A 24570-nucleotide genomic window follows, 5' to 3' on the forward strand; every position below is an offset into this window, starting at 1 on the left:
AAGGATAGTCCTACCGTAACCAAGGATTCTAGTCAAGTACCTCCCACTCACTGGTCTTCAGGAAGATAAAGATCCTTCTGTTAGAGATAATCCTCTATCTGCATCTTCCACAATCCGAAGTTTTAACTGCTAAATTTTTTGATCTTTACTTTGCCTTCATCCGCCATCATTCTTACTATAGGAACTATCGCTTTGATACCACTTGTTATGGTATATATGATTAATACCAAATTCCAAGATCTGAGTAAATAATCACGCACACAACGAATCTAGAATGGAAATGAAAAAGATTAGAAAATCAAAATCACCAAAGCAACACAAGAAATTTACGTGGTTTACCCAAATCATAGGCTATGTCTACGGAGTCACTGCAGATTTCCAAGATCAATATGAAACGAGTTACAAGAGTCTCTCACACCCAATCTCACAAACTCTCTCTCTACAATGATCTATCTTTCATCCTCACTATTGTGTATCTCTCTTTAAGATCACAAAACTAATGAATCAAAAATATAGAGCTACATGGGTGTATTTATAAGGTAGCCTCAAACCCAATCCTGAAGTAATAATGAAACCAAAACTTAAACTAACAAGGAAAATCTTAACCAACAAGGAAATAGTTTAGAGTTCAAATCTAACCAAACACTAATTTTCTTGTTTCCTTTTCCTAATCTGATTAGGTTAAGTCTTGTTTCACGCTCCACCAACAACAAAGGGTGTGGAATAATGTTATTTCTATGGCTTATTCTAATTTGACTCTACTTAACTTTTATTTGGATAATGTTACAGTTGCGATTGTGGATGGAAATAGATTTCAGTTTTCGATGGACCAATGGATAGGTAATGTTAACATGAATAATGAATTTCCTATACTTTCAAGCTTATCAACTAAGAAGGAGGGCTCTTTAAGGTTGTAAGTTGACAAAAAAAAAAGAGTAGCTTTGGTAGTTGGAATTTAAGCTTCATAAGGTCTCTATTTGCTTGGAAGAATAATCAAGTTAGTAGACTTTGTGATTTATTGGGATATGGACCATTAATAAGAGACCGGTATGTTGATTGACTCAAGTTATGGTCTATTCATGGCTTAGTCAATCTTTATGAGATGTAAGTCTGCCCTTCTTTTGAATTTGTTAATCATAACATGAATAATATGAATTTTGATGATTTGTTTTGAGTATGTTTTGTTTTATTTTAAAGAGTGGATTATGATTGAAAACTTATTGTTTGATTTAATTATTATAATCTATCTTCCATTGGTGTTAAATATGTTATATGAAGGCCAAAATGATGATAAAATAGGTATAGAAACAAGCCCAGGATAGTAGCACAAAGCAGTAAATGAAGAACGCCGAGCCACCACAGGGTGGTCGACCGGCCGGTTACCCTGGATGATGATTGGCCAAGGTTCTCCTACCTAGTTTAGCTGCTATTTGGTGGACGTCCGAGTGGTCATCCGAGGGGACATCCGGGCGGACGACCACCTAATGTAAATGATGACTCTGGACATCCGGATGGACGACCACTGTGTATGAATTAGTTTTGTAATGCTCCTACAATGGCTATTTTTCAAATTCAACTTCACAACAGCTACATCCATCTTCCAACAGGCAAAACTCACATGTGCTAGAGACAAAGGCAGACATTAATTATATGTATATTATCTCACCATCACCAACGAGAAAAAACCAAGGGTAAGAAATAAAATTACTCAGCTCTATATATAACAAAGCTCTGAAGTGAAATGAAGATAGAACAGAGAGATAGAGAACTGAACCACAAGCTAGAAAAGTTTATTATTCTTCATCAATCTTATGCTCCATCTTCTCTGGTTTAATCTGAAGAGTTCCTCATCCTTGATACATCACTCATTTTCAGAAAATATATATTATAACGATTCTGGTTTAGACCCGACCCATCCGTTGCTTTCAGATTCGAGAATCCATGTACTCAATTGTTGTTCATATATTTTCCATCATAATACTTTCTTAGTTTGGCTATTGGGAGTTTTCGTTGTGTTTGAAACAAGTTGGGAAGTCAGTTTTCCAATAAGTTGTTGCTTAAATTTTTGCATGTTCCCTCGAGCAATGCTTCTTGCACTCAAGCGGTCTTTTACAGTCAGTAAAACTACTGAGAATGTGATATCTGCGCTCCAGAGGCACTTCTTGCACTCGAGCGATCTTTTGCAGTCTGTAAAACTATTGGAAGGGGGTCATGGTGCGCTTGAGAGGTGATTTTGGTCGCTTGAGCAGTGTCACTTATTGTGGCTGTTCGCTCGAGCGGTGTTTTGATCACTCAAGCAGTTTGTGCGTATATTAGTCTGAGAGAAAGCAATCTTTAGTCACTTTTTCATCTCTTTCTTGTACTCTAGCTCCAAATACTCCAAATCTGTTGGTTTCCTCACCCTAATCCTTTGGAGTAAAACGTTGAGCATGTCGAGGGCTTCATTTTAATCGGAGAAGTTTGTGTCTTTGGCTCCATCAAGTACTACTCATTGTTTTCTCTTGTTTTCTACTTTAAGGTAGAGATTTCTTTAACTCTTTTATATGATTTTTAGCTTAGTTATTTTCTCTTTGAAAAGGTTTAATGATTTGGGAATTTTGAGAAAAACGTAGGGTTTGGATTTGAAATCTGAAGAGGGATTTTCCAAATGGATTTTTGAAAATGGTTGTGGGGATGTATTTAGGAGTGAGATATGTTAACATGGTGGATATTTCTTCTTGAAATTGACTTTGTAAAATAAATGGGGTTTTGCCCTAGATTTTGGATATTTGGAATTGTGAAGGGAAATGTAAAATGACATTGGGTATTGTGACATTGGAACAATGTTTATGTTGATGATGATGGTGGAGTTGGATATGTAGTATCACTCCCATAGTAATTGATGAAATTGTATCTTTTGATTATAAATTATCTTTTGTATAGAAATAACTGTTTTGGGCTATCGGTGGAGGATAGTCTTGATTGTTGTAAACATTGCATGAGAATTAGGATGAATTGAAACTAATTTCTTAGACGTTGTGCATTGAGCATCATTTCATATTGAATATTGTAAATCTATTAATTTTGAGAAAAATTGGTGAATACCGTAGTGAATCTAGTTAGAGGGTGTGGCTGTGGTTTTATTATGTTGGCCTGTGTGTCCCTGGTGAAAGCCCAGAAACTCATGCGGTTAGGTGCCAATCCTTCCGGTTAGTACCAGTAAAATGGTTTGGTAGTGCTTGTATAGCCCACTGGCAGACACGTACCTAGAGATTCCCAGTGTATTGTATCCACTGCCTTGTTTTCTGATATAAAAGGATTATGTTCATGAATTGATATATAATTTGGCATTGTATTGTTTTGAGATGGAAAATGAGAAATGTTTGACAAATGACATGCATGTGCATTCACCTTATAATTTTGCTAAGATTCATATACTATATTAGAGTATCTCTACTAGGTTGTGGCTCACCCTATAAGAAAAACAACTTTCAAGTGCTAATGATATGCCTTCGCCAAAGATATAGCTTGGGAGGATTTGGAGCTTAAGGCTTCGTTTTTGGTTTCTTGATGTAATTATTTTGTTTAAGCGTAGGGCTTTACTTGTATTGAGTTTAAACTCATTTTGTTGTAACCAAGCAACGTCTTGGAAAGTTATAGCCATTAAGGCATTTCATTGCTTGATTTTATTTCTCTTTTTACTCTTATATCCATGCCGTATGTTGTAGATTCAAAATCTAGGATTGGTGAATATATATTGCATATGTTATCTTTTGTAATAATCAAAGATATAATAAATAGAAGTTCTAAGATGGTTGATCGATTGTAGCACTATTATGAGTTGGGTTAATGTTAATTATTTCAGGGCGTTAAATATATTGAGCTTTAGCCTTATGCCTATTTACCTTTGAGAGGTTTTATGGAAAATTTTGAGAGCTTCATTATTTTGTATCTACCTGAGAGAGGTTATCCTTGTGGCTTTCTTTGAAAGCAAAACACTGATCACCAAATTGTAAGAAATCACTAGCTCTCCTGTAAAGCTAGGGAATCTATGGAGGATTGCTCCATGTGTATTAGGTTACTAGCAGCCTTGTGAAGCTAGAAAATCTATGGAGGATTGCCCCATGTACATGAAGTTGCTAGTACCCCTGTGAAGCTAGAATAATAGTGAAAAATCTCAAGCGAAGCTTGAGGAGTGGACGTAGGCTTGGTTGAAGCCGAACCACTATAAATCTTGTTTGCCTTCTCTTCCATCATTTCTTTAAATTGCTTTAATTGTGATATTCATCTGATATTATAGTGATTATTATCTATTATACCTATTGTACTTATCATCAAGTTTTTATTGGATAATTATTAGTTTTAATTTGCAGAAACCCAATTTACCCCCCATCTTGGTTTGCTTTTTGGGTAACAATTTGTATCAGAGCCTGAGGCTCTTAATTAGATTTAACAATCTTAGAGTTTTTGATCCATGGCAACCATATCTAGTATTTACTCTGTTGTAGGTCAAGTAAGCACTAGGCCACCTCTATTTGATGGTAGGAATTATAGTCATTGGAAAGAAAATAATTACTTTGTATCTTCAAGCTAGTAATTATGTGTTGTGGCTCATTATCACAAAAAGGTCTTAAAATCCATACCAAATTAGTAGACAATATTAGTGTGCCCAGAACTGAAGAAGAATATGAGGAGCATGACTATAAACTGTTACATACTAATCAGAAGGCCAAACTCATCCTTTTGTGTGGATTAGCTGTAAATGAGTACAATAAGATTTCTAGTTATGATATTGTAAAAGAGATTTGGGATAAACTTGAAATTACCTATGAAGGAACTAGTCAAGTAAAAGAGTCACCTATTGATATACTTATTCATGATTATGAGCTTTTTAAGATGGAATTCCATAAATCTATTTCTAAAAAATTTTCTAGATTTACTAACATTATTAATGTTCCAAAATGTCTTGGTAAATCTTATACTAATGTTGAGCTTGTGAGAAAAATTCTTAGGTCCTTGCCAAAGATTTGGGAGCCAAAGTAACTGCTATTCAAGAAGCAAAGGATCTAACAAGATTAAGTATTGAAGAACTCTCGGGGTCACTCATAGCTCATGAACTTCCCATGATAGATGGAAGTAAAAAGAAAACTAAATCTATTTGGGGAGAAGATGATGAAAGCTGCTCCGATGAGGAAGACAACAACAATGAAGCATCCTATCTATGCTTAATAGCAAAAGAAGATGAAGTGTTAAAGAAATTAGTTACTTCTCTATCAAATGATGTAGATGTATTGAAAATAGAAAACTCTACTTTGAAAAATGATTTTACATCTATTACTAATGAGAAAAATATTTTGAAAAACAATGTTGAGGATTTAAACAAAACACTTGAAAATTTTGTAAAAGGAAAAGAAAACCTCAACAAACTTCTTGGAAAAAAAAAAGATGTGTTTTTTATAAAGTAGGCATTGATTTTAATCCCATCAAGAAACAAAAGAACTTCAAAACCATTTTTGAAAAAGATCCTCCGAAGCTAGTTATGAGATTAAATATTCTTGAGGTTAATCCCCATAGATCCGAGAAAGTATGGGTACCAAGAAAGAAATCAAGTTATTTTATAGGTGAAATCTCAAAGAACACCAAAATCTTGGAGAGAAGATGCACATCAAAAGTATTCAATTTTGAGAACAAAATCAGTCCCTACATGAAGAAAAATGATGAAATGAGAACCACCAAGATGAACATGAGCGGTAATGTATGGGTGAAAATTACAAAGAGGTAAATGAAGGTATAACCTCTAACACACCTTTGAGTCTAACTTCTATAAATTTTTAAGGTGTGATTTATATACAATAGGGTGAGTTTAATAATTACTTTCATGAATTCTAATTGTGCTTAGTTTAATGAGTCATGTTATGCTTGTTTCATTAAAAACCATCATTAAGCTCAAAATTGATATTTATATTATATTGATGAATGCCTAATTATGGACGATTCATGTATACATTGATTACCTAATTATGGATGATTCATGAATACATTGATTATTTTATATCTTGCCATCCATTGCTATGAAAAAAAGATAAGAAAATGACTTTTCAATTGTAAGCATAATATTCACCTCACATATGTGATTAAACACAAATTTGATAATCCTTTTTGAGTTATATCATTATAGAATCAATTTTGTTGATATAGCAGGTTTTGAGATTGTATACTATTTTGTGAAAATTATGTTTGGTACATTCATGTACACTTGTGATCTCAAAAAGTATGCTTAATATGAAAAATTAATGCTCATACGCTTCATATTGAAATATTTGATTGAGTTATGAAATATTTGATGTATTCAATTGTGAAATAAATCTTTTGATTAATGGTCCATCCAAAATGTCTGAATAAAATGAAGAATAATATTTTTGTAGAGACATTGCATCTATTATGTTGGAAATCAATTGAATAAAGACTATATTGGCATATATCTCATGAGATGCTATTGAGTGATAACGGTCAAAATTAATTGGTGTATAGCATTCATGTTCTGTTCCACATTGAGTAAAAAGATTGTATCAAGCTTGAACATATGGATTGGATATAGTTGATGAAAATGCCCCTTGTCAATTTTTTGTGATTAATTGAGTATGATGCATCACTTCTTGATAGAACAAAGAGCATAAACCTATTTTGTCATGTACATTATGCTATGTGGCACAATTTGAAAAATCCGAAAATAGCACTCTAAACTCTTGATTGATCATGGCACCTATTGAAATCTTCTCATCTTCTAAGTTTATCTATTTTCAAAAGAGGAGATATAGAACAACATTTATAATGTGCTTACATTTTATACACTATATGTTTTATGTGATTGTTTTATTATTGGATAAACATGCACAAAATCACAATGGAAAAAGGAAGCACCAACTTAAGGGGAGAAATAATTTTATTAACCATGCATGTTAAATTCCTCTGAGAGACTCCTTATGCAAGGAAATTGAAGAATGAAAAAGTTTCCAACTCATGAATTAATGGTGTGATTCCTAATCCACTCTTGAGCTCTTGTGATAAATTTCATATGTTATCTCACATCCTTTGAACTAACATTTTCATTACAATGATATAAAAAAGGGATTGATTATTCATGGCATTTAAAGTTGCATCATATGATTGTAATGTATATTCTTTAATGATGAATATGCTCTTGCCAAAAAAGAAGAAAGAAAATCTTGCCTATGCTTAAATATGTGCTATATATTGATTTCATGATTTTCTAGGCATATGAACTGTTATACTTTGGACACGTTTCAGTTGTTGAATTATAGTAGCTCTATGAGATTGTAATGAGATTAAATTGTTGTGAGCTATAATTGGTATTCTGCATAATGCTTATGCTATGATTGTTAAATCTTTTAGACTGCATATTGATATCCTATTGGCATCAGTAACATCATTTACATTTGGTATCAAACATATCAGCTTGCTCTTTAACTGCTATATGGTACTTTCATACTATCATTATCTATTTTCCCATTACTATAAATTGGTATTGGTATGAGCTTGAAATGTATTATCTATCTATCCACTAGTAATATTGAAATGAATGATTATTTGAGATATAATGAGACTTGCCATTTTTTATCATCCCATTTTGCTAAGTAGGGCCAACTTCCCTATGTGTTTTTGATAATGTCATCGGGGGAGAGAAAGAGATTGTTTTAGTATCTACGTTCTTGGTATCTTAATTCTTACAAACATGATCTTTGGCTTTTTAATTGCTGATAATGTGAAATTGTTTTGGTATCTATGTTCTTGGTATCTTAATTCTTATAAACATGATCTTTGGCTTATTAATTGTTGATAATGTGAAATTGTTTTGGTATCAATGTTCTTGGTATCTTAATTCTTACAAACATGATCTTTGGCTTATTAATTGTTGATGATGTAAGAGTAAAGATGTTTTTCTCAGGGGAAGAGTGACTTGAACATTAACTCCATATTTAGTTTTGATAGAAAAAATGCCTTGTAGCTTGAAAAGGCCCAAATTGGTGTTTATTGGATGACCTCCCAGACGACCAGGTGAAACACTTGTCTACCGCGGTTGTCGCCTTATCGATTGCAGCTGTCAGCCTTCTCGCTGGTTGTCCGGTCAGATTACTAGACGATTGGCCGGACGACCACCTGGATGACCAGGTGAAACACTTGTCTACCACGGTTGTCACCTTGTCAACCGTGACTGTCAGCTTTGTCACCGAACGACCGGCTGAATGATCGGTCAGACGACCGGTAAGATGAATTTCGACCCATTCAGGCCAAGCTCAAATTCAAGCTACACAGTAATGTTGTTTTGATAATGTCAAAGGGGAGAGAATGAAAGGAAGTTTTATGTATGTGAATGTGACTTTGTCAAGGAGAGAAATTTAAGAAAAGCATGCCTTGAGGGGGAGTTGTTCCTCACCCAAACAAATCAAAACATCCTTGTGTGCCATCATCGAAATGTGAGAGATTGTAAGCATAGCATGAATAACATGAATTTCGATGATTTGTTTTGATTTATTTTGTAGAGTGGATTACAATTAAAAACTTATTGTTTGATTTAATTATTATAATCTATCTTCTCTTTGTGTTAACTATGCTATTTGAAGGCCAAAATGATGATAAAACAGGTATAGAACCAGGCCCAGAATAGTAGCAGCACAAAGTAGTAAAGGAAGAAGGCCGAGCCACCACAGGGTGGTCGGCTAGCTGGTTGATCGAAGGGAGGACTGGCCAAGGTTATCTTGCCTCGTTCAACTGATGTTTGGTGGACGTCCAGGTGGTCATCCAAGGGGACGTCTGGGCGGATGACCACCTAGTGTAAATGATTACTCTGGACATTCAGGTGAACGACCACTGTGTATGAATCAATTTTGTAACGTTCCTACAACGACTGTACCCATCTTCCGACGGGCAAAACTCACATAGGCTAGAGACAAAGGATGACATTAATTATATGTATATTATCTCACCATCACCAATGATAAGAAATGAAAGCACTCTACTCTATATATTACAAAGCTCTAAAGTGAAAGGAAGATAAAACAAAGAGACAGAGATGTGAACCACAAGCTAGAAAAGTTTATTATTCTTCATTAATCTCATACTCCATCTTCTCTGGTTTAATCTGAAGAGTTCCTCATCCTTGATACATCACTCATCTTCAGAAAACATATACTAAGCTTTAGCCTTATGTCTATTTACCTTTGAGAGAGTTCATAGAAAATTCTGAGAGCTTCATTATTTTGTATCTACTTGAGAGAGGTTATCCTTGTATCTTTCTTTGAAAGAAAAAGCACTCATCACCAACTTGTAAGAAGTCACTAGCTCTCTTGTAAAGCTAGGGAATTTGTGGAGTATTGTTCCATATGTATGAGGTTACTAGCACCCTTGTGAAGCTAGAAAATTTGTGGAGGATTGCTCCATGTACATGATGTTTCTAGCACCCTATGAAGCTAGAAGAATAGTGAAAAATCTCAAGTAAAGCTTGAAGAGTAGACGTAGGCATGGTTGAAGTCGAACTATTATAAATCTTGTTTGCTTTCTTTTCCCTCATCTCTTTACTCATCTATTTAAATTACTTTAATTGTGATATTCATCTGATATTATTGTGATTATTATCTGTTATACCTATTGTACTTATTGCCAAGTTTTTATTGGGTAATTATTAGTTTTAATTTGTAGAAACCCAATTCACCCCCCTCTTGGGTTGCCTTTTGGGTAACACAATCTCTAGTTAACAAGTTTGGTTTTGAAGAATGCTTCTTCTCCTAAAGTGCAATTCCTTACATGATTAGCATGGAGAGGAAGGGTTAAGACCTTTGTGTTCTTGCAAAGAATATGTATGTTGAGTAGAAGTGCTTTCACTACCTGTGCTTTGTAATTCTAACAATGGAACTTTGAATCATGTACTACTATTATGTCCATTTGTTTGGAGGGTTTGGTTTAATATCATTAATTGGTGAGGCTTTCAATTGGCATCTCCAGGTTCCATGGAAAATTTGCTTCAATGGTGGTTTGGAACCAAGTTCAAAAAGTTAGAATACTAGATTTGGAAAACCATTCCTTCAGTAGTGTTGTGGTTTGTGTGGAGGCATAGAAATGATTGTCTCTTCAATGGTCATCATCTAAGTCTAGATGAATTGAGTGAGTTTATAAAAGTCTGAGTGGTGCTATGGTTTAAATACCATTCATTAGGGTCATCTTTCTAGGTTGTTGATTTTATTTTTAACATAAAGCAAATTAGATTTTGTGTAGGGCGTAGTAGGTGATTCCTCCAGTGGCAGATGTGTTTCTTTTGGCATTTGTTTTTCCTAGTTCTGTTAATGTGTTGTATTTTTGTTCTGTAGGGTGGAGTTAGAACCATCTCAACGCTTCGATTTTGTTTCTTCTTGTCCTTGAGGTTGCAAATGATTAGTCATGTATCAGGTGCCAACATAGTTGAGATGTAATGTTTTAACAATGATACAATTCCTATCCCCTTGGTATTCTATTATATACATATATAGCTTCTAATATAATTCTTCTTTTGTTTGCTAATAATGTAAAAAAAAAAAGAAAAAAAAGAAAAAGAAAAAGAAAAGAAAGGATTGTTCTACAAGAAGTTGTTTTTATTTCATAATATTTTATTTTCCTTTTTAGTGCTAGTGTCTTTAGAAGTTCTCTTCTATTATAAATAAGAGTTTACTTGTGATAAGTCCATTTCTATGGAGGGCTATGGCATTAAGTCCAGGAATTGATCCTTTTTGGAGATAAAGACACGATTAATGAAATTGTTTGGCGAGAATGAAAAATTATTGTTTTGAAGTTCTTTTTTTTTCTTTTTTACCTCATTGCCACCGGATCAACGACGAACCACTGTTGTTGGCAAAAAAGTCACTGATGGTGACCAGTGGAAGCGCTAGCAGTGGTGATATGGACAGATAGACATATTAGGTGAACATATAACAGTATGACACATGGACAGGGATAAGTGACAAGGGCATATAGGTAGACATATATGCATCGTGGACAAATATATAGATAGGTAGGGATAATATGATGTTTTCAAATTTATTTCTTTTCTTTCGGTCCCAAAAGAATAAACCCTGGGGCTATTGGCCCAAAAGTTTTGAAATTGACATTATGGCCCAAGTGCCCAAAAAGGGTTGTAAGTCTTAGGGCTATTCAAGTTTTGATAATTAATTCAGAATTTTGTTGAAAGATTTTTCTTCTTTTTTGTACAATTATACTAATCATAGAATTCAACAAATATGTAGAAAGGTTGTGTTGTTCTTGTTACTTCAAATTTTGCTTTTCATGTTTTCCTACTACGTCAAATGGTAAGAATGGTGTCAAAATGATTCGTCGATTTTTAATTTTTTTTGGATGATCTACACATAAGGGCATGCTAAATGAAAGGGTCTAGTCATCCGAAAGACACCTGCGGTGGGTCCTACATGCCCAACTGGGTTGTCTAGTCTACACGATAGACTACAGACAAGTTAAAATATTAAAAAAGGTTCCCTTTTTTTTTTCCCATTTGTCTTACTTTCTTTGCTACAAACAAAGGGAACTTATAAAAAGTAAATGCATAGTAATTTATCACATTAGTTAAGGTTAAATTGGCCACAATGGATCTCGTCCATCCCGTGTTGAAAACTTTGTTTTTTATTTATTTATTTTTTTAGGGTAGGGGGCGGGGGTTAATCTTTTGCAACATTGTAGGGAAAATTGAGTTATAAAAGCTGAAGGAATTGCTTTAACCCACCAAAAAATTCAATAATATATAGAAAAATAATTGAACTCACATCCTTACGTGTACAGAATGCACGAAAGGGCAGGAACAACTCCTTGGCTTGATTATCAACTTGTGTTTTGAATGCTTTCGCAACTCCATCATTGACATCAGAGACAGCAACATGGTTTCCCACTGCATCCACACAAGAACATGGTGTCCATAAAAAAAGAGAACCCCATGAAACTATCATCAAATATTTTAATTATCATTTGTTTATCTCGAAACCAAGCACACAATATTGAATATTGATTCCATCTTGATTTTCAAAAGCACATTACACATTAACTTAGCTTTACGGTTTGCAATTTATCAAGGAAGTTATGCACAAAATGACGTTATCATTTTTGTTTGTCCGGAAACAAAACAAAAAAAAAAAAAAAGAAAAAAAAAGAAAAAAAGAAAGAAGACTTCCAAAAATTGGAATTAAGAGATTGGATTGGAGGGGTTTGTTCAAACATGCTTATGGTTTAGATTATTTATTTATTTTTTAAATGGCGGAGTTTAGAAATCAAGGTATCCCAATATGTTTAACAAGTAAAAATTAAAAAATATATATATATAAAACATAATCAAAATATAATCTCTCAAACCAATCAAATGGGATTCATGACCTTGAGAGAAGTGCAAATCACAATATTCATATACATGGTCATTTAATATTTTTGGTAGTTGAATGACCTATACTTTTCTTATTCACATTGTCAAGCGAAAGAAAATATTATGGAGTTATGAGAGAGAAAAAGAGAGTTACTTGGAGTGGGAATGGAGTATGGCCTTTGTTTGACATGGATTAGGGTAACATTTTGGCCTCTAGAAAGGAGATGATCGACACCCCATTTAAGAGCATATTGGCTGCTTTTGTCCTTGTCTATTGCCACTGCAACTATTTCAGCCCTCCTTTCTACATTCCCAATTGCATTTCCATTATTGTTTCCCCTTTGGTTCCACATTTAGCCAAATTTATTGTTGGCTCTTTGCATGAATAAACAAATAGATAAATAAAAAAAGTGGAAGAGCTCTGTGTCTCTGTCTCTGTCTCCCTCTCCCCCTCTCTCTCTCTCTCTCTCTCTATTTTACAAGTTAATTACACCTGCCTCCCTCTTTGCTACCTCCTTGTCAATGCATGTTCGGAGGCACCAAAGAGTTTCCCAAAATTTTCCCGTATGTGTGTGTATGTGTGTGTCTCTTGATTTTTTTTCTTCAAAACACTCAAACTTAGCACGTTGTCAGACCCTATATCTCTTAACCATTGAGGGGTCATAGATCTTCCCACTTGATTTACGACCCTCTCTCTCTCTCTCTCTCTCAATGGAGTTTCTTTTTTTAGTTTTTTAGATTAAAAATTAACATGTAACCATCCCATTCTCTCTCTCTCTCTCTCTCTTACATTCTAAATTAAGCTGATTATGTCAATATAAATGGAGACCATTCAAGATGTATTCAACTATCTTTTCAAAAGCAATAGGAGTACCTTAATGAAGGTAATCACCCTATAATTGCGGGGCAATTTTTGACTCTTCATCGAATTACCACTAGTAAAACAGTTAAAGGCCATTTTTGTCATTTCACTAAACTTAGTTGTTTAGAGGTAACATGATTAAATACTCTCACTGCAGGAATTTTAACTTTTAGTGGCGTTTAAAAAACGCCACTGTAAGTGTCAAAAACGCCGCCAATTCTTTTTGTGACGCTTAGCCCCGAACGCCGAGGACGCGGCCGTCGCTATAACTTTATGACGTTTTAAAAACGTCGTGATATTAATATAGGCGGCGTTTTTAAAAACGCCGCGAAATGTCCTACTAAACTCATGCTGACGTCATTGGCGGCATTTAGCGACGTTTTTGGAAAAACGCCGTCATATCTTCTTGCATAAATTTGACCGTTAGTATGTAGGGTGTAAGAGGCGTTCGTAAAAACGCCGTCATATCCTCTTTTTTTTTTTTTTTTGAAATTAGGCTAATTTTATTTGATTGAACTAAAAAAATATAGATCATTCCAAATATAAATAACACCCAGCTCATTAACCCAAATTGTTTAATTCCATTTTATCCACATAATATAAACCATGTTACAATGCTTCCTCCAACAATTATTTGATGCCGCCTTATAATCGTGTTGCACATCAGAAGAAGCCGCAAATTAACAGTTATTACAAACATGGTTTACATTTTTGCTGACATCCCAAAGGCCAAACATCTTGCCATTCGAATCAACACTGTTAGAACCGGAAGTGATCACAAAATTGTATATGACTAATGATTGGTAAATGAAAACAAAGCCAAGGTCACCACAACTCTCCATTTGAAGAAGGTATTTCTTATTCCCTCCTTGTACAACTGGGGGTACTTTTTGGAAAGGGAAGCACTAACATCCTGCCAAAGAACATATGTGATCATTCAGTCACATTTAGATTGGTTGCAAAAATAAATGACAAAAAAACGAAATGTGAAATAAAAATTGTGAAACACCCATAACCAACTTTATCCAAAAACAGTTTTGACTTTGATATAAACTATATACTTAACATTGTGAAATGTGAAACACCCATAACCAACTTTATCAACCTAATATTCTAAGCAGCAATGGTGCATATATAGCATGCCATGTACCTATAAAAATTCTAGTAGAAAACTATGGTGTTTATAAACTTTTCATTGCTTTTGTTTATAAACTATGTAAGACACTGGACATCATATAATTCCAAGATTTTACCCTTTCATGTCAGTCCGACCATATGTTGTTTTCAAGCCCACTACACCACAAAGGAAAGAAGGAATACGAACTGAACCTGTATTTTGCATTAATAAAGCAATATCAATAATTGTCTTGAAAAATAAAGAGAATCAGTTGAAGACAAGATGACAAATTTGTACAACCTCCACCATCTGTTCCTAGTGCAGCTGAACAAAGCCCAGAAGCTACAATTGCTGCTGGGCCTGAGGAAGATCCACCTGTATACCTTTTTGGATCATGTGGGTTTCTTGTTGTTCTGTCATTATGAGCAGATTTGTGAAAGATATTTGTCAATGATAGCAATTTAGAAGTCAATGAAAGAAGTGATGGAGATAAAAAGGTGAATGGATAAATCATGTTCTTAAAAATAATAAATAAATAAAAAACTATAATGTGAGACGATTTAAGTTCATGTAAGCAAGATCTAAAGCCAATGAATCACTTTTATTAATAATAGGTTCATTTAATTGGAAACAAAAAATCAGGAACTAAGCCAACCGTGGTTCAAATTATATAAGATAAACATAATCTTGGCCATTTATGTCCAAACAATATATTTATTCTGTCAAAAAAAATCACTTAAGTTATAACTTATGTGGCTCATGAGGTTAGCATATATGCAAAAGTGGATAACCAATAAATCATATAAATAATAATTGGACGCAAGACATTTGATAATATAAGTTTTCCAAGAATAACGTGCAAACAAAAGGCAATATGCTGAGATATTTCTCCAAACTAAAAATCTAACATGTTCAATATATGAAGCACCATTGTTATGTGGGGTCCATTTAAATAATTCTAAGAACATTGCAAAGACTTAAACATCGGGGTATAAAGCAATTTTAAGCAGATAAATAAATCAAATATAATTCTAAGATGCAAGATACGTTATAAATTAAGTAGCCTTTGTAAAGCTAACGCGCTACCAGCAGGTAATACGCTGAATATAACAGTCTTATTTCTCCATTCAACAATCTCTGCAGTCACCTTGTCATGCATGCATGTCGAACACTGAAATCATATTTATCTCTTTGTTTACATAGCTACTACATGGAATCTTACCCATAGTTTGCATTATTTCCTGTTGTTCCTAGACCCATTTCATGCATATTTGCCTTTCCAACAAAAATAACACCACAGCTACGTAACCTTGATACAGAAACTGCATCTTTTTTAATAGGTCGCACCTCATGAAACCACGTCGTTGCACCTGTTTGTCATAGAATACTGAGCTACATTTGTAAATTGAGTAAGAAAACTTCATTTTCAATAGAGAGAGCTTGAGTAAACCTACAATGCACACAGAATAAGAGAGACTATTATTACAAAGAATTGCAACACTTGTTTTCTTTTCTTGTTGATAAATGAAAAGTGCTTCAATTGTGTTTTGAGCACAAATGAGGATTTAATATCGAAAATGGCAAGCATGATAAAATAACTTACTCGAAGTAATTGCCCTGGAAAAATGTAGAAACCCGGAAGAAGAAGATAATACAGCTGCTGGAACGCCAGTTGCATTCTGTGATGAGATCATTTGTAAAGACCGAGAGACAACTGGAGGCAAAGAACATCTTAGATGTGTAAATTAAAATAAATAAATAAAACCAATAAAAGAATAATTTTATTGAAAACAATACATACAATGCCTTCTAAGGATGTACAGACGTCTATAAAGCTTACTTCAATCTGATTTATTCATTTTTGGAGGAGACTTTTTATTTTTTGGTAGATATTATAGGAGTTACATTTTAGGGAAGGGATTTAGTTTTGGGGTTCTTGTGTCTAATTAATTTTTTTTTCTTTTGCTGTACAGGGGTGACACCCCCTTGGTGTCCATCTGATACAGTTCCGTACTTATTCATAAAAAATAAAATACAATGTAATACCTTTTGAGGATTAGGAATATCACTCAAGGAAACATTTGAAGAATTCCCAGGGGGTGAAATTGGTTTTGGGAAAATGCCTAAAGTGGAATGTGCTTTATGCCTGTCACCGAGTAAACCTTGGTGTATTTGTTGCACCGGGAGGGAAGAAGAGAGTTGCTTCCCATGCTGTGAGGACCTAGGTCCCACTAACTGCCACAAGGAATCAAGCATCTAATGTAATAAAAACAAAAAATAAAAACAAAAACACGAACCGCTAGAGAATGCTTCGCTTAATAAACTAAAGCAGCTCAAGCACAAAAAATGAGAATACAGAACACAGAGGCACTATCTTCTAAAAGTAAGAATACATGCAACCAGACATATCCGAGGCAAAAAACTATACACAGAAAATGGGGTCACTGAAAACAACTTGGTACGGCATGGCAAACTCCAACTAATAGCACAAATACAAAGCAGCACTTTAAAGATCATTTAATCTTCTACATGCTCAAGAATTCCCCAATCCTAAAATGTATTTCAAGAAAAATTAACAGCTTGATTGGAAACAAATTATTGATAGGGAGTATGACGACAACCCTACTTATTGGTGTAGTCATTGGTCTTATTTGCAATGACTGGCCACCTCAACTCAATCTACAAAGGACATGGCTGTACATGAAGATACAGAGATATATATGTTGTGTGTGTGTGTGTTTTCTTTTTCTCAGTTATCTTATATGTCTTTTACATAAGAATTTAAGAAGATCAGGTTGAATTTTCTTGTAACCCTATTTGACTAGTAAGATAATTGCAAGTACATCCATTCTTCATAATACCATAACAATTTTATAGAACATCATAATAAATTAAAAGAACAAGGCTCTTTTATTGAAGCCAGCTATGGCTTCTAGCACTACTGGCGACAAGAAAAGAAGGCGGAGAACAAGAAGGGATCTTGAAGAAGATTGAAGCATGTTAGGGCTTTAAAATAACATTCCATTCTAACAAAAAATATCCAACACAATAATAGTTCAACTAAAGTCAATCCAACAAGAAATAAATTTATCAAACTGATTGGTGTTTATGGGGTCTAAATACATTGCATGAGTCAATAGAAGAAACTAATTTTATACCTCCACCATCTCCACTGTAGTGGGAATAGAACCACTGTGGGGATCAGTAAAAGAACTGCTGCCTCCATTTGATATCAAGTGGCTTGATGATATTCTAGCCAGAGTATGCTCTATAAATGCAATAAGCTCTACATGAGTACCATGTAAATGAGATATTTGCAAAATATGATTGCAAAGCAGTGGCAGATCCACCAGGCGGTCAAGAAACTGCTCCAAAGTCAAGATTCCATAAGCAAATTTTCATTCTATGCATTTTTGTTCCCATGTTCTCAATAAATTTTCATTTTATGCATTTTTGTTTCCAACTATTCAATCACTTTGAGAAGAGTAAATGGTTAGTATAATTAATATCACTCCCTATATTATGGTTTGGACTTTGAATAAGAATAAATGCCTCCCATTCAAACTACATATTCAAATATAAAATATAACTCTAAATTTTCCATCATGTTTATATTAGCTTCATGTAAATGATTTCTATGAAATCTTGAAAATGAAACTTTCTATTTATGTAGCATAAACATCAAACTATTCAGCAAAGCAATTCAACATGGAGTAGATGACATCCTACTGTGAAATCAACATAATTAACCAAAGCAAAATTTTGGATTACAATGCCAATCATAAAGTAACAAAATTTTGTGGTGCTGTTTTCTCTGAATTTGGACCATCAAGGAGAATTGATGCGTCACACCCCTACATCATATCCAATTACAAAATAAATTCGGAGACATGCTTATGAAATATAAAACAAAGTATTTATGTAATCTTGTTAACCTTTCATGTTCATTTCTTCAAAAAGAAATTAGCATAGGGGAAGTTAGTATGTCCTGCCCTTCTTTTAATTAGTGTGTTAGTTGGTACGCTAATTAGTGTTTTTGAATTACTCTTTTACTCCTTATTAAGCATTAGGGAAGAAGTAACAGCTCAATTTTTTTGAGATCCAAGACCTAACATTAAATGAAGTATAGGTCTTAAAGGCTTTAAACAATTGCTGCATGTCCCAAAAAGAAAATTTTTAAATTTTTTTTGGCTGAATCTTGAGTAGAGTAGTAATTTGCCCATAAGTTGAACTGTCTGGAAGCCGACAAGGGAGATGATCAAACTCATACCTCTCAAAGACTCAAAGTCAATGGTCCGTATTGCTAAAACACAGAAAAACAAGCCAACCATATTAATCAATATGCTAGAACAGTTTCTTCTGTTTTTCTCATTAGATATCATAGACCAATTCTATTAATAATAGTTGAACCTGATAAATAATCAAGCATTACAACAATGTCTTCATGTATAGCAACTACTCATGTATACTCAAGCAAATTGATAAGTCAAGCAAACAATGAATGAGCTTTTCCCACAAGTGTCACACTAAAACTGAAGAAGCTTTCCAAAGAACAAACTAAAGATAAACTCACTCAGTTATAGTAATTCATTCAGAATCATTACACCAAAGCAAGTTGATTAGCCAATGTTAAAACCCTTGAATAAACTAACTTACAAACTATAAGGCCAGAACGACAAACAAAACAAAATACCAAAATTTATGTACTTGAGCAAAAAGTTGCTCAACGACTCCAAATGCAACATGCTCCCAGCTAACTCAAAAAATTCAACATTTCAATAAGTACAACAAAAAACTAATAAGTTACGAATTACAAGGACAACATTAGTATAGTCAAAGCATATAGGAGAACTGCCCCCTTGGTAGACACAGGAACACGCCTCAATAGATATGGGCACATGCACGTTGACACTTACATATTGAATCTAAGACAAATATATGTGAACTTCATTCTAAAAGGAAAAACAATGACACTTTAACACCCAACTCACACAACAGACAATAAATGTTAACAACCTTGCAATATCAGAATTTAGTTTCAGCCCTGCAATAGCACCTTGAGCATATTGAAGCAGCCCTTCCCGCTTAACCTGAAATAAAAACAAAGGGTCAGGGACCAAAGGTCAATAAACTCATCAGTTTTGGTCTGAAAAAATACTGTAAACTATATAGATGCTTCTAAATGGAGGGATGTGCATGTTGTCTGTACCAGTACTTCCAACTCATAGCTTGAGAAAGCTTTTGCCAAATTTTGCATGCAGCACATTGTTGTTTTATGAACTTCCTTTCCTCCTGTGAAACAAAGCCTAAATATAACCATATTAGGAACATATTTTGCCTAAAATTCCATCAATAACTTTTTACCCATTCGGGAGCTGGGCAGTGTAGAAAATAGATCAAATCGAAGAAGCTCTGCTCCATTATCGATCGGTGTCTATAGAAATACGTGTATGTACATGAGAGAATCGATAAATATACATATATGTATATGTATATACAAAGTGGAAGAGATAAGGAGATGAGGTGCTAAGCCATGGAAGCTTGCATAGATGGTGGTGGCGGTGGAGCTTTGAAATCGAGAGAGAGAGAAATCGAAATCGCTTTAAGATGAAATCAAAGATGAATCTCTGAGAGAGAAATCTAGAGAGAGAATCGAAATCGGGTGACAGTGCAGACCGATCTGAATCGAAATCGCGGTGGCGGTGCAGATCGATCTGAAACCGGTGAATCTGCGAGATTTGAATCGGTGAATCTGTGAAATCAGTGAATCGGTGAATCTCGCTACCTGGCTGGTGCAGATTGTGGTGGAGGTGGAACTTCGAAATCAATGAATCTGTGAGATTTGAATGTGAGATTCAAAAATAAGGGTTTAGAGAGGATTGAGAGAGAGGCGACGCGAGGATTCAATGTTTATGTCTGAAGACTGAGGGTTTACAAAGGCTTTACTCTCATATTCAAAATAGGCGCGTGTGACATACCGCATTTGGAGGCGTTTTCAAACGCCTTTGACCATAATACGGTGTCGTTTTAATTCACTAAACATACGACGTTTTTAAAACGTCGCTAAATGTTAATTAAAATGACGTTTAAGAAAACGCCGTTAAAAAAACGTCGTGAAAACCCTTATTTCTTGTAGTGTCTCTCTACTTCACTCCACGCATTTTCTTTCTGTACCCACCATTTTTTTTTTCTTAAATCCAATTTTTCTATATATACCCCCATATTGTTAACAGTGCCCCCATTTTCTGCCACCACCTACAAATTTTTTTTCCCTACAACTACCATCCTATACAACCACTAGCTATCACCATGAATTTTAAACATCCATTCATTTAGCATTGTCCACCCCCTCGCCATAGAATAGCATATAGCTCCACTACTTCTAATCATTTTCACCACTCATCGTATGTGGTTTATGGTGACTATTGGAAATCGGGTAGTTTCAGACCCAAGTTTGAACGTTCATGGTGGCGTAATCCACAATCCAGCTAATTTGAGTTTATCCTAGAGATTTGTGTGGATAACGCACTATCTCATCTTATAAAGAGATAGAATTGTGGGTGGTTAGAGCTCTTGCATCTATATTATAGATATGCATATTGTATCTATATTATAGATACGCATTATGTAATTTGGGGATCTGAAAAATCTCTCCAACTTTCTCTCTCTTTCTTCCATTAGAGAACAATTAAAGCATTAGTACTGTGAATAGTGTGGGTACTTTTCTAGTAGTTCTACTCTATCACTGGGAAAGCTTCTAGTTCATCATTTGAAAAATATGATTCACCTGTATTATCCATAAATTTGTTTTCAGCATTAAATGTATGCCTGAATTCATTTTTTCTGGTGCGTATTAGTTTTTCTACATTGGTATCAAAGACATCTTGTGTGTTTTCATGTTATTTTTATGCATGTAATTTTTGTTCGAAACATATATACAGTGATCATAATATATATACATGCATATTGACATAGGTAGGCCCATAAAGGCTACAGTCCATTATGAACAACCCAGGCCCACCACTTAGGGCCCAATACATAATCCAATTAATGAAACCCAGCACTGCTGAAACCCCACATAGCAATAGGAACCAATGACATCAAGACACGTGGCGAGAGAAGGGCAAGCCACATCAGCAGACAAAGATCGACAAAGATTTGCAAAGTTATTGCCACGGCACATCGCCATTAATGAGGCCCCTTACAGCATTTATTGTGATAACCACTCTCCATCGGGACAGCACGCCCTCACCCTCAACAAGGTAAGCTACAGCATAGACTTTCGGCCAAGGTGATAGGTCGGAAGGGACAACGAAATGATCACCAGAGGATATAAGCAGACGTTGAAGACAAGAAGAAGGTTAAGCTTTTCTATCTCTAGTCTATCTCTACAATCCACTTCTCTTCCTAACTTCCTCGTTGGAGGGTTCGCCGGAGACTCCCCATTCCCCATTGGACTTTTGTGCAGGTTCTCCTGTGGGCTTGGTCATTCGGACATAGGCTTGAGGAGCATGGATCAATCCGACCCGTTCCACCCAGAACGAACTGTATCATCAGTTGGGTTGAAGAATGCCGAGGCAGGTCATCAAATGCTGGTCAAGAGCAAGCTCACAGGGGAACCTGCACAAAAGTCCAATGGGGAACGGGGATGCGTTCTCTGGATACAAATGCTCCATTTCATGGATGCCTTCTCTGGATACAACCAAATCTTGATGCACCCATCTGACCAGGAGCACACCTCCTTCATCACCGACCGAGGCACCTACGATTACCGTGTGATGCCATTTGGGTTGAAGAATGCCGAGGCCACTTACCAACGGTTGGTCAATGTCGTCTTCCATCATCAGATAGGCCGAAACATGGAAGTATATGTCGATGACATGCTAGTCAAGAGCAAGCTCTCCACCGATCACCTGGCCGACCTGCGAGAAACCTTCACCACCCCACGAAAGTACCAGATGAAGCTCAATCCGGAAAAATGTGCCTTCGGCGTAGGATCTGGGAAGTTCTTGGGATTCATGGTTAGTCAGCGGGGCATCGAGGCTAACCCCGAAAAGATCAAGGCCTTAATCGAAATGCAGTCACCCAGAACGGTCAAGGAGGTTCAGATGCTTACTGGCCGATTGGCCGCCCTCAACCGCTTCATTTCCCGAGCAACGGATAAGTGCCTCCCCTTCTTCAAAGTCCTTCGGCAAACTTTTGAATGGACGGCAGAATCTGAAGAGGCCTTTCAACAGTTGAAACAGTGAATGGCTAACCCCCCTTACTTTCTCAAGCCATCACGGGCAAACCCCTCTTCCTCTATCTAGCCGTGTCACACACTGCAGTCAGTGCAGCACTCGTCAAGGAAGATAGCTCTGTCCAGCAACCGATTTACTACATCAGTCAGGCTCTTCGGGGGCGGAACAAAACTACCCATTGTTAGAAAAAATGTCCTTGGCCTTGGTCACCGCTTCCAGACGACTCCGCCCTTACTTCCAAGCCCATTCCATAGTGGTCCTCACTGACCAACTGTTGAAGAAGATAATGCAACAACCAGAGCTTTCCGGCAGGCTTATGCAATGGTCGGTCGAACTCAGTCAGTTTAATATCTCCTACCGGCCTCGGATAGCAATTAAGGGACAGGCTGTTGCCGACTTCATCCTGGAATTCATTAACCTCACCCCAGCCACAACTCCTCCACTCCCACCAAACCCTACCGAGCCAGAAGACCCCTATTCTTGGACCTTCAACGTCGACGGATCATCCCGCAAAGAAGGCAGTGGGGCTGGTTTCATCCTCACCGCCCCTGGCAGTGGTTATTTTAAATGTGCTCTCCGCTTCCTGTTCGATGCAAGCAATAATGAGGCCGAACACGAGGCACTAATAGTAGGTCTCCGCCTAGCCAGAGACATCGGTGTCAGCTACATCCAGGTGTTCAGCGATTCCCAGCTTATCGTCAGGCAAATTATGAAAGAATTCGACGCCAAGGAGGACACCATGCGGGCATATAGGGATATTGCTCTCCCCCTTGCTCGCCTCTTCAATACCTTCCATATCAAACACATCTCTCAGGCTGAAAACTCCAAGGTAGATGAGATGGCCCAATTGGCTTCTGCAGACCAGTCAGACCTCAACCACGGTGTCCGCCTCGAATACCTGTCCCACTTGGCCATCTCCCCCAACCTGCAGGAAGTCCACTTCCTCCAAGATGAACCTATCCCATGGGCGGCAGACATCTTTCTGTATCTGACAACGGGGGAACTTCTAGACGACAAACAGCAGACCGCCAAAGTCAGGGCCCGGTCGTCCAACTACATTCTTGTCGGCGACCTCTTATAGAAACGTGGTTTTTCATGCCCATACCTCAGATGCCTCAATCCTGCTCAAGTCACCTACGTGATGAGAGAAATCCATGAGGGTATCTGTGGTAATCATTCGGGCGCCCGGTCTCTAGCCCACAAAATACTTCGCACTGGTTATTTCTAGCCTACTCTTAATCAGGATGCGACAGACTTCGTGCTCAAATGTGATAAGTGCCAACGTTTTGCCAACATCCTCAATGCTCCTCCTACAAAATTGATCACGCTTTGCAGCTCCTACCCATTCGCCAAATGGGGGATCGACCTGGTTGGCCCATTGCCCACTGGCCGCGGCCAAACCAAATTCGCAATTGTCGCCATCGACTACTTCACTAAATGGGTGGAAGCAGAACCCCTTGCTACTATTACTGAGTGGAACATAACCCGATTTATCTGCCAGTCAATCGTATGCAAGTTCGGCATCCCTCAAGCCATCGTCTCCGACAACGGCAAACAATTCGACAACGCCGAGTTCAGGAAATTCTATGCAGAACTCCAAATCCAGCCATGTTTCTCTTCCCCAGGTCATCCCCAAGCCAATGGCCAAGTCGAGGTCACCAACCGTTCTCTCCTGAAGATCATCAAAACCAAGCTGGAAGAGCTAAGGGACTTTGGGCTGAGGAATTACCCAATGTACTCTAGGCTTACCGCACCACCGCTCGGACTCCCACTGGGGAGACTCCCTTTCGCCTAACATACGGCGCTGAGGCGGTCATCACAGTGGAAGTCGGTCTGCCAACCCCAGGGTTTTACACCCGAATCCAGAACTAACCGAAGAGTTGCGTCGGGCAGACCTATATCTGATCGAAGAACTCCGAGAAACCACCACTGTCAGACAGGCCTCATACCAATAGAAAATGAG

The 24570-nt window shown here is 36.5% G+C and overlaps 2 protein-coding genes across 2 annotated transcripts; one reads left to right on the forward strand and one right to left on the reverse strand.

The window, feature by feature from the left end:
• Nucleotides 1-14466: 14466 nt before the first annotated feature.
• On the reverse strand, nucleotides 14467-15743 carry LOC145806497 (fatty acid amide hydrolase-like). Its single transcript, XM_082903735.1, has 3 exons — nucleotides 15590-15743; nucleotides 14668-14780; nucleotides 14467-14579 (listed from the first exon to the last, which is right to left on the reverse strand). Exons 1-3 carry the CDS (start codon nucleotides 15634-15636, stop codon nucleotides 14500-14502), a joined length of 240 nt encoding a protein of 79 aa, XP_082759861.1. The 5' UTR covers nucleotides 15637-15743; the 3' UTR covers nucleotides 14467-14499.
• A 5815-nt stretch (nucleotides 15744-21558) lies between these two features.
• On the forward strand, nucleotides 21559-23688 carry LOC145805784 (uncharacterized). The gene is made up of 2 exons (XM_082900994.1): nucleotides 21559-21629; nucleotides 23205-23688. Exons 1-2 carry the CDS (start codon nucleotides 21559-21561, stop codon nucleotides 23686-23688), a joined length of 555 nt encoding a protein of 184 aa, XP_082757120.1.
• Nucleotides 23689-24570: the final 882 nt, after the last annotated feature.

This window comes from Camellia sinensis, chromosome 13, assembly GCF_055761805.1.
Source record: "Camellia sinensis isolate YWXY chromosome 13, ASM5576180v1, whole genome shotgun sequence".
In the NCBI taxonomy this organism is placed as follows: Eukaryota; Viridiplantae; Streptophyta; class Magnoliopsida; order Ericales; family Theaceae; genus Camellia; species Camellia sinensis.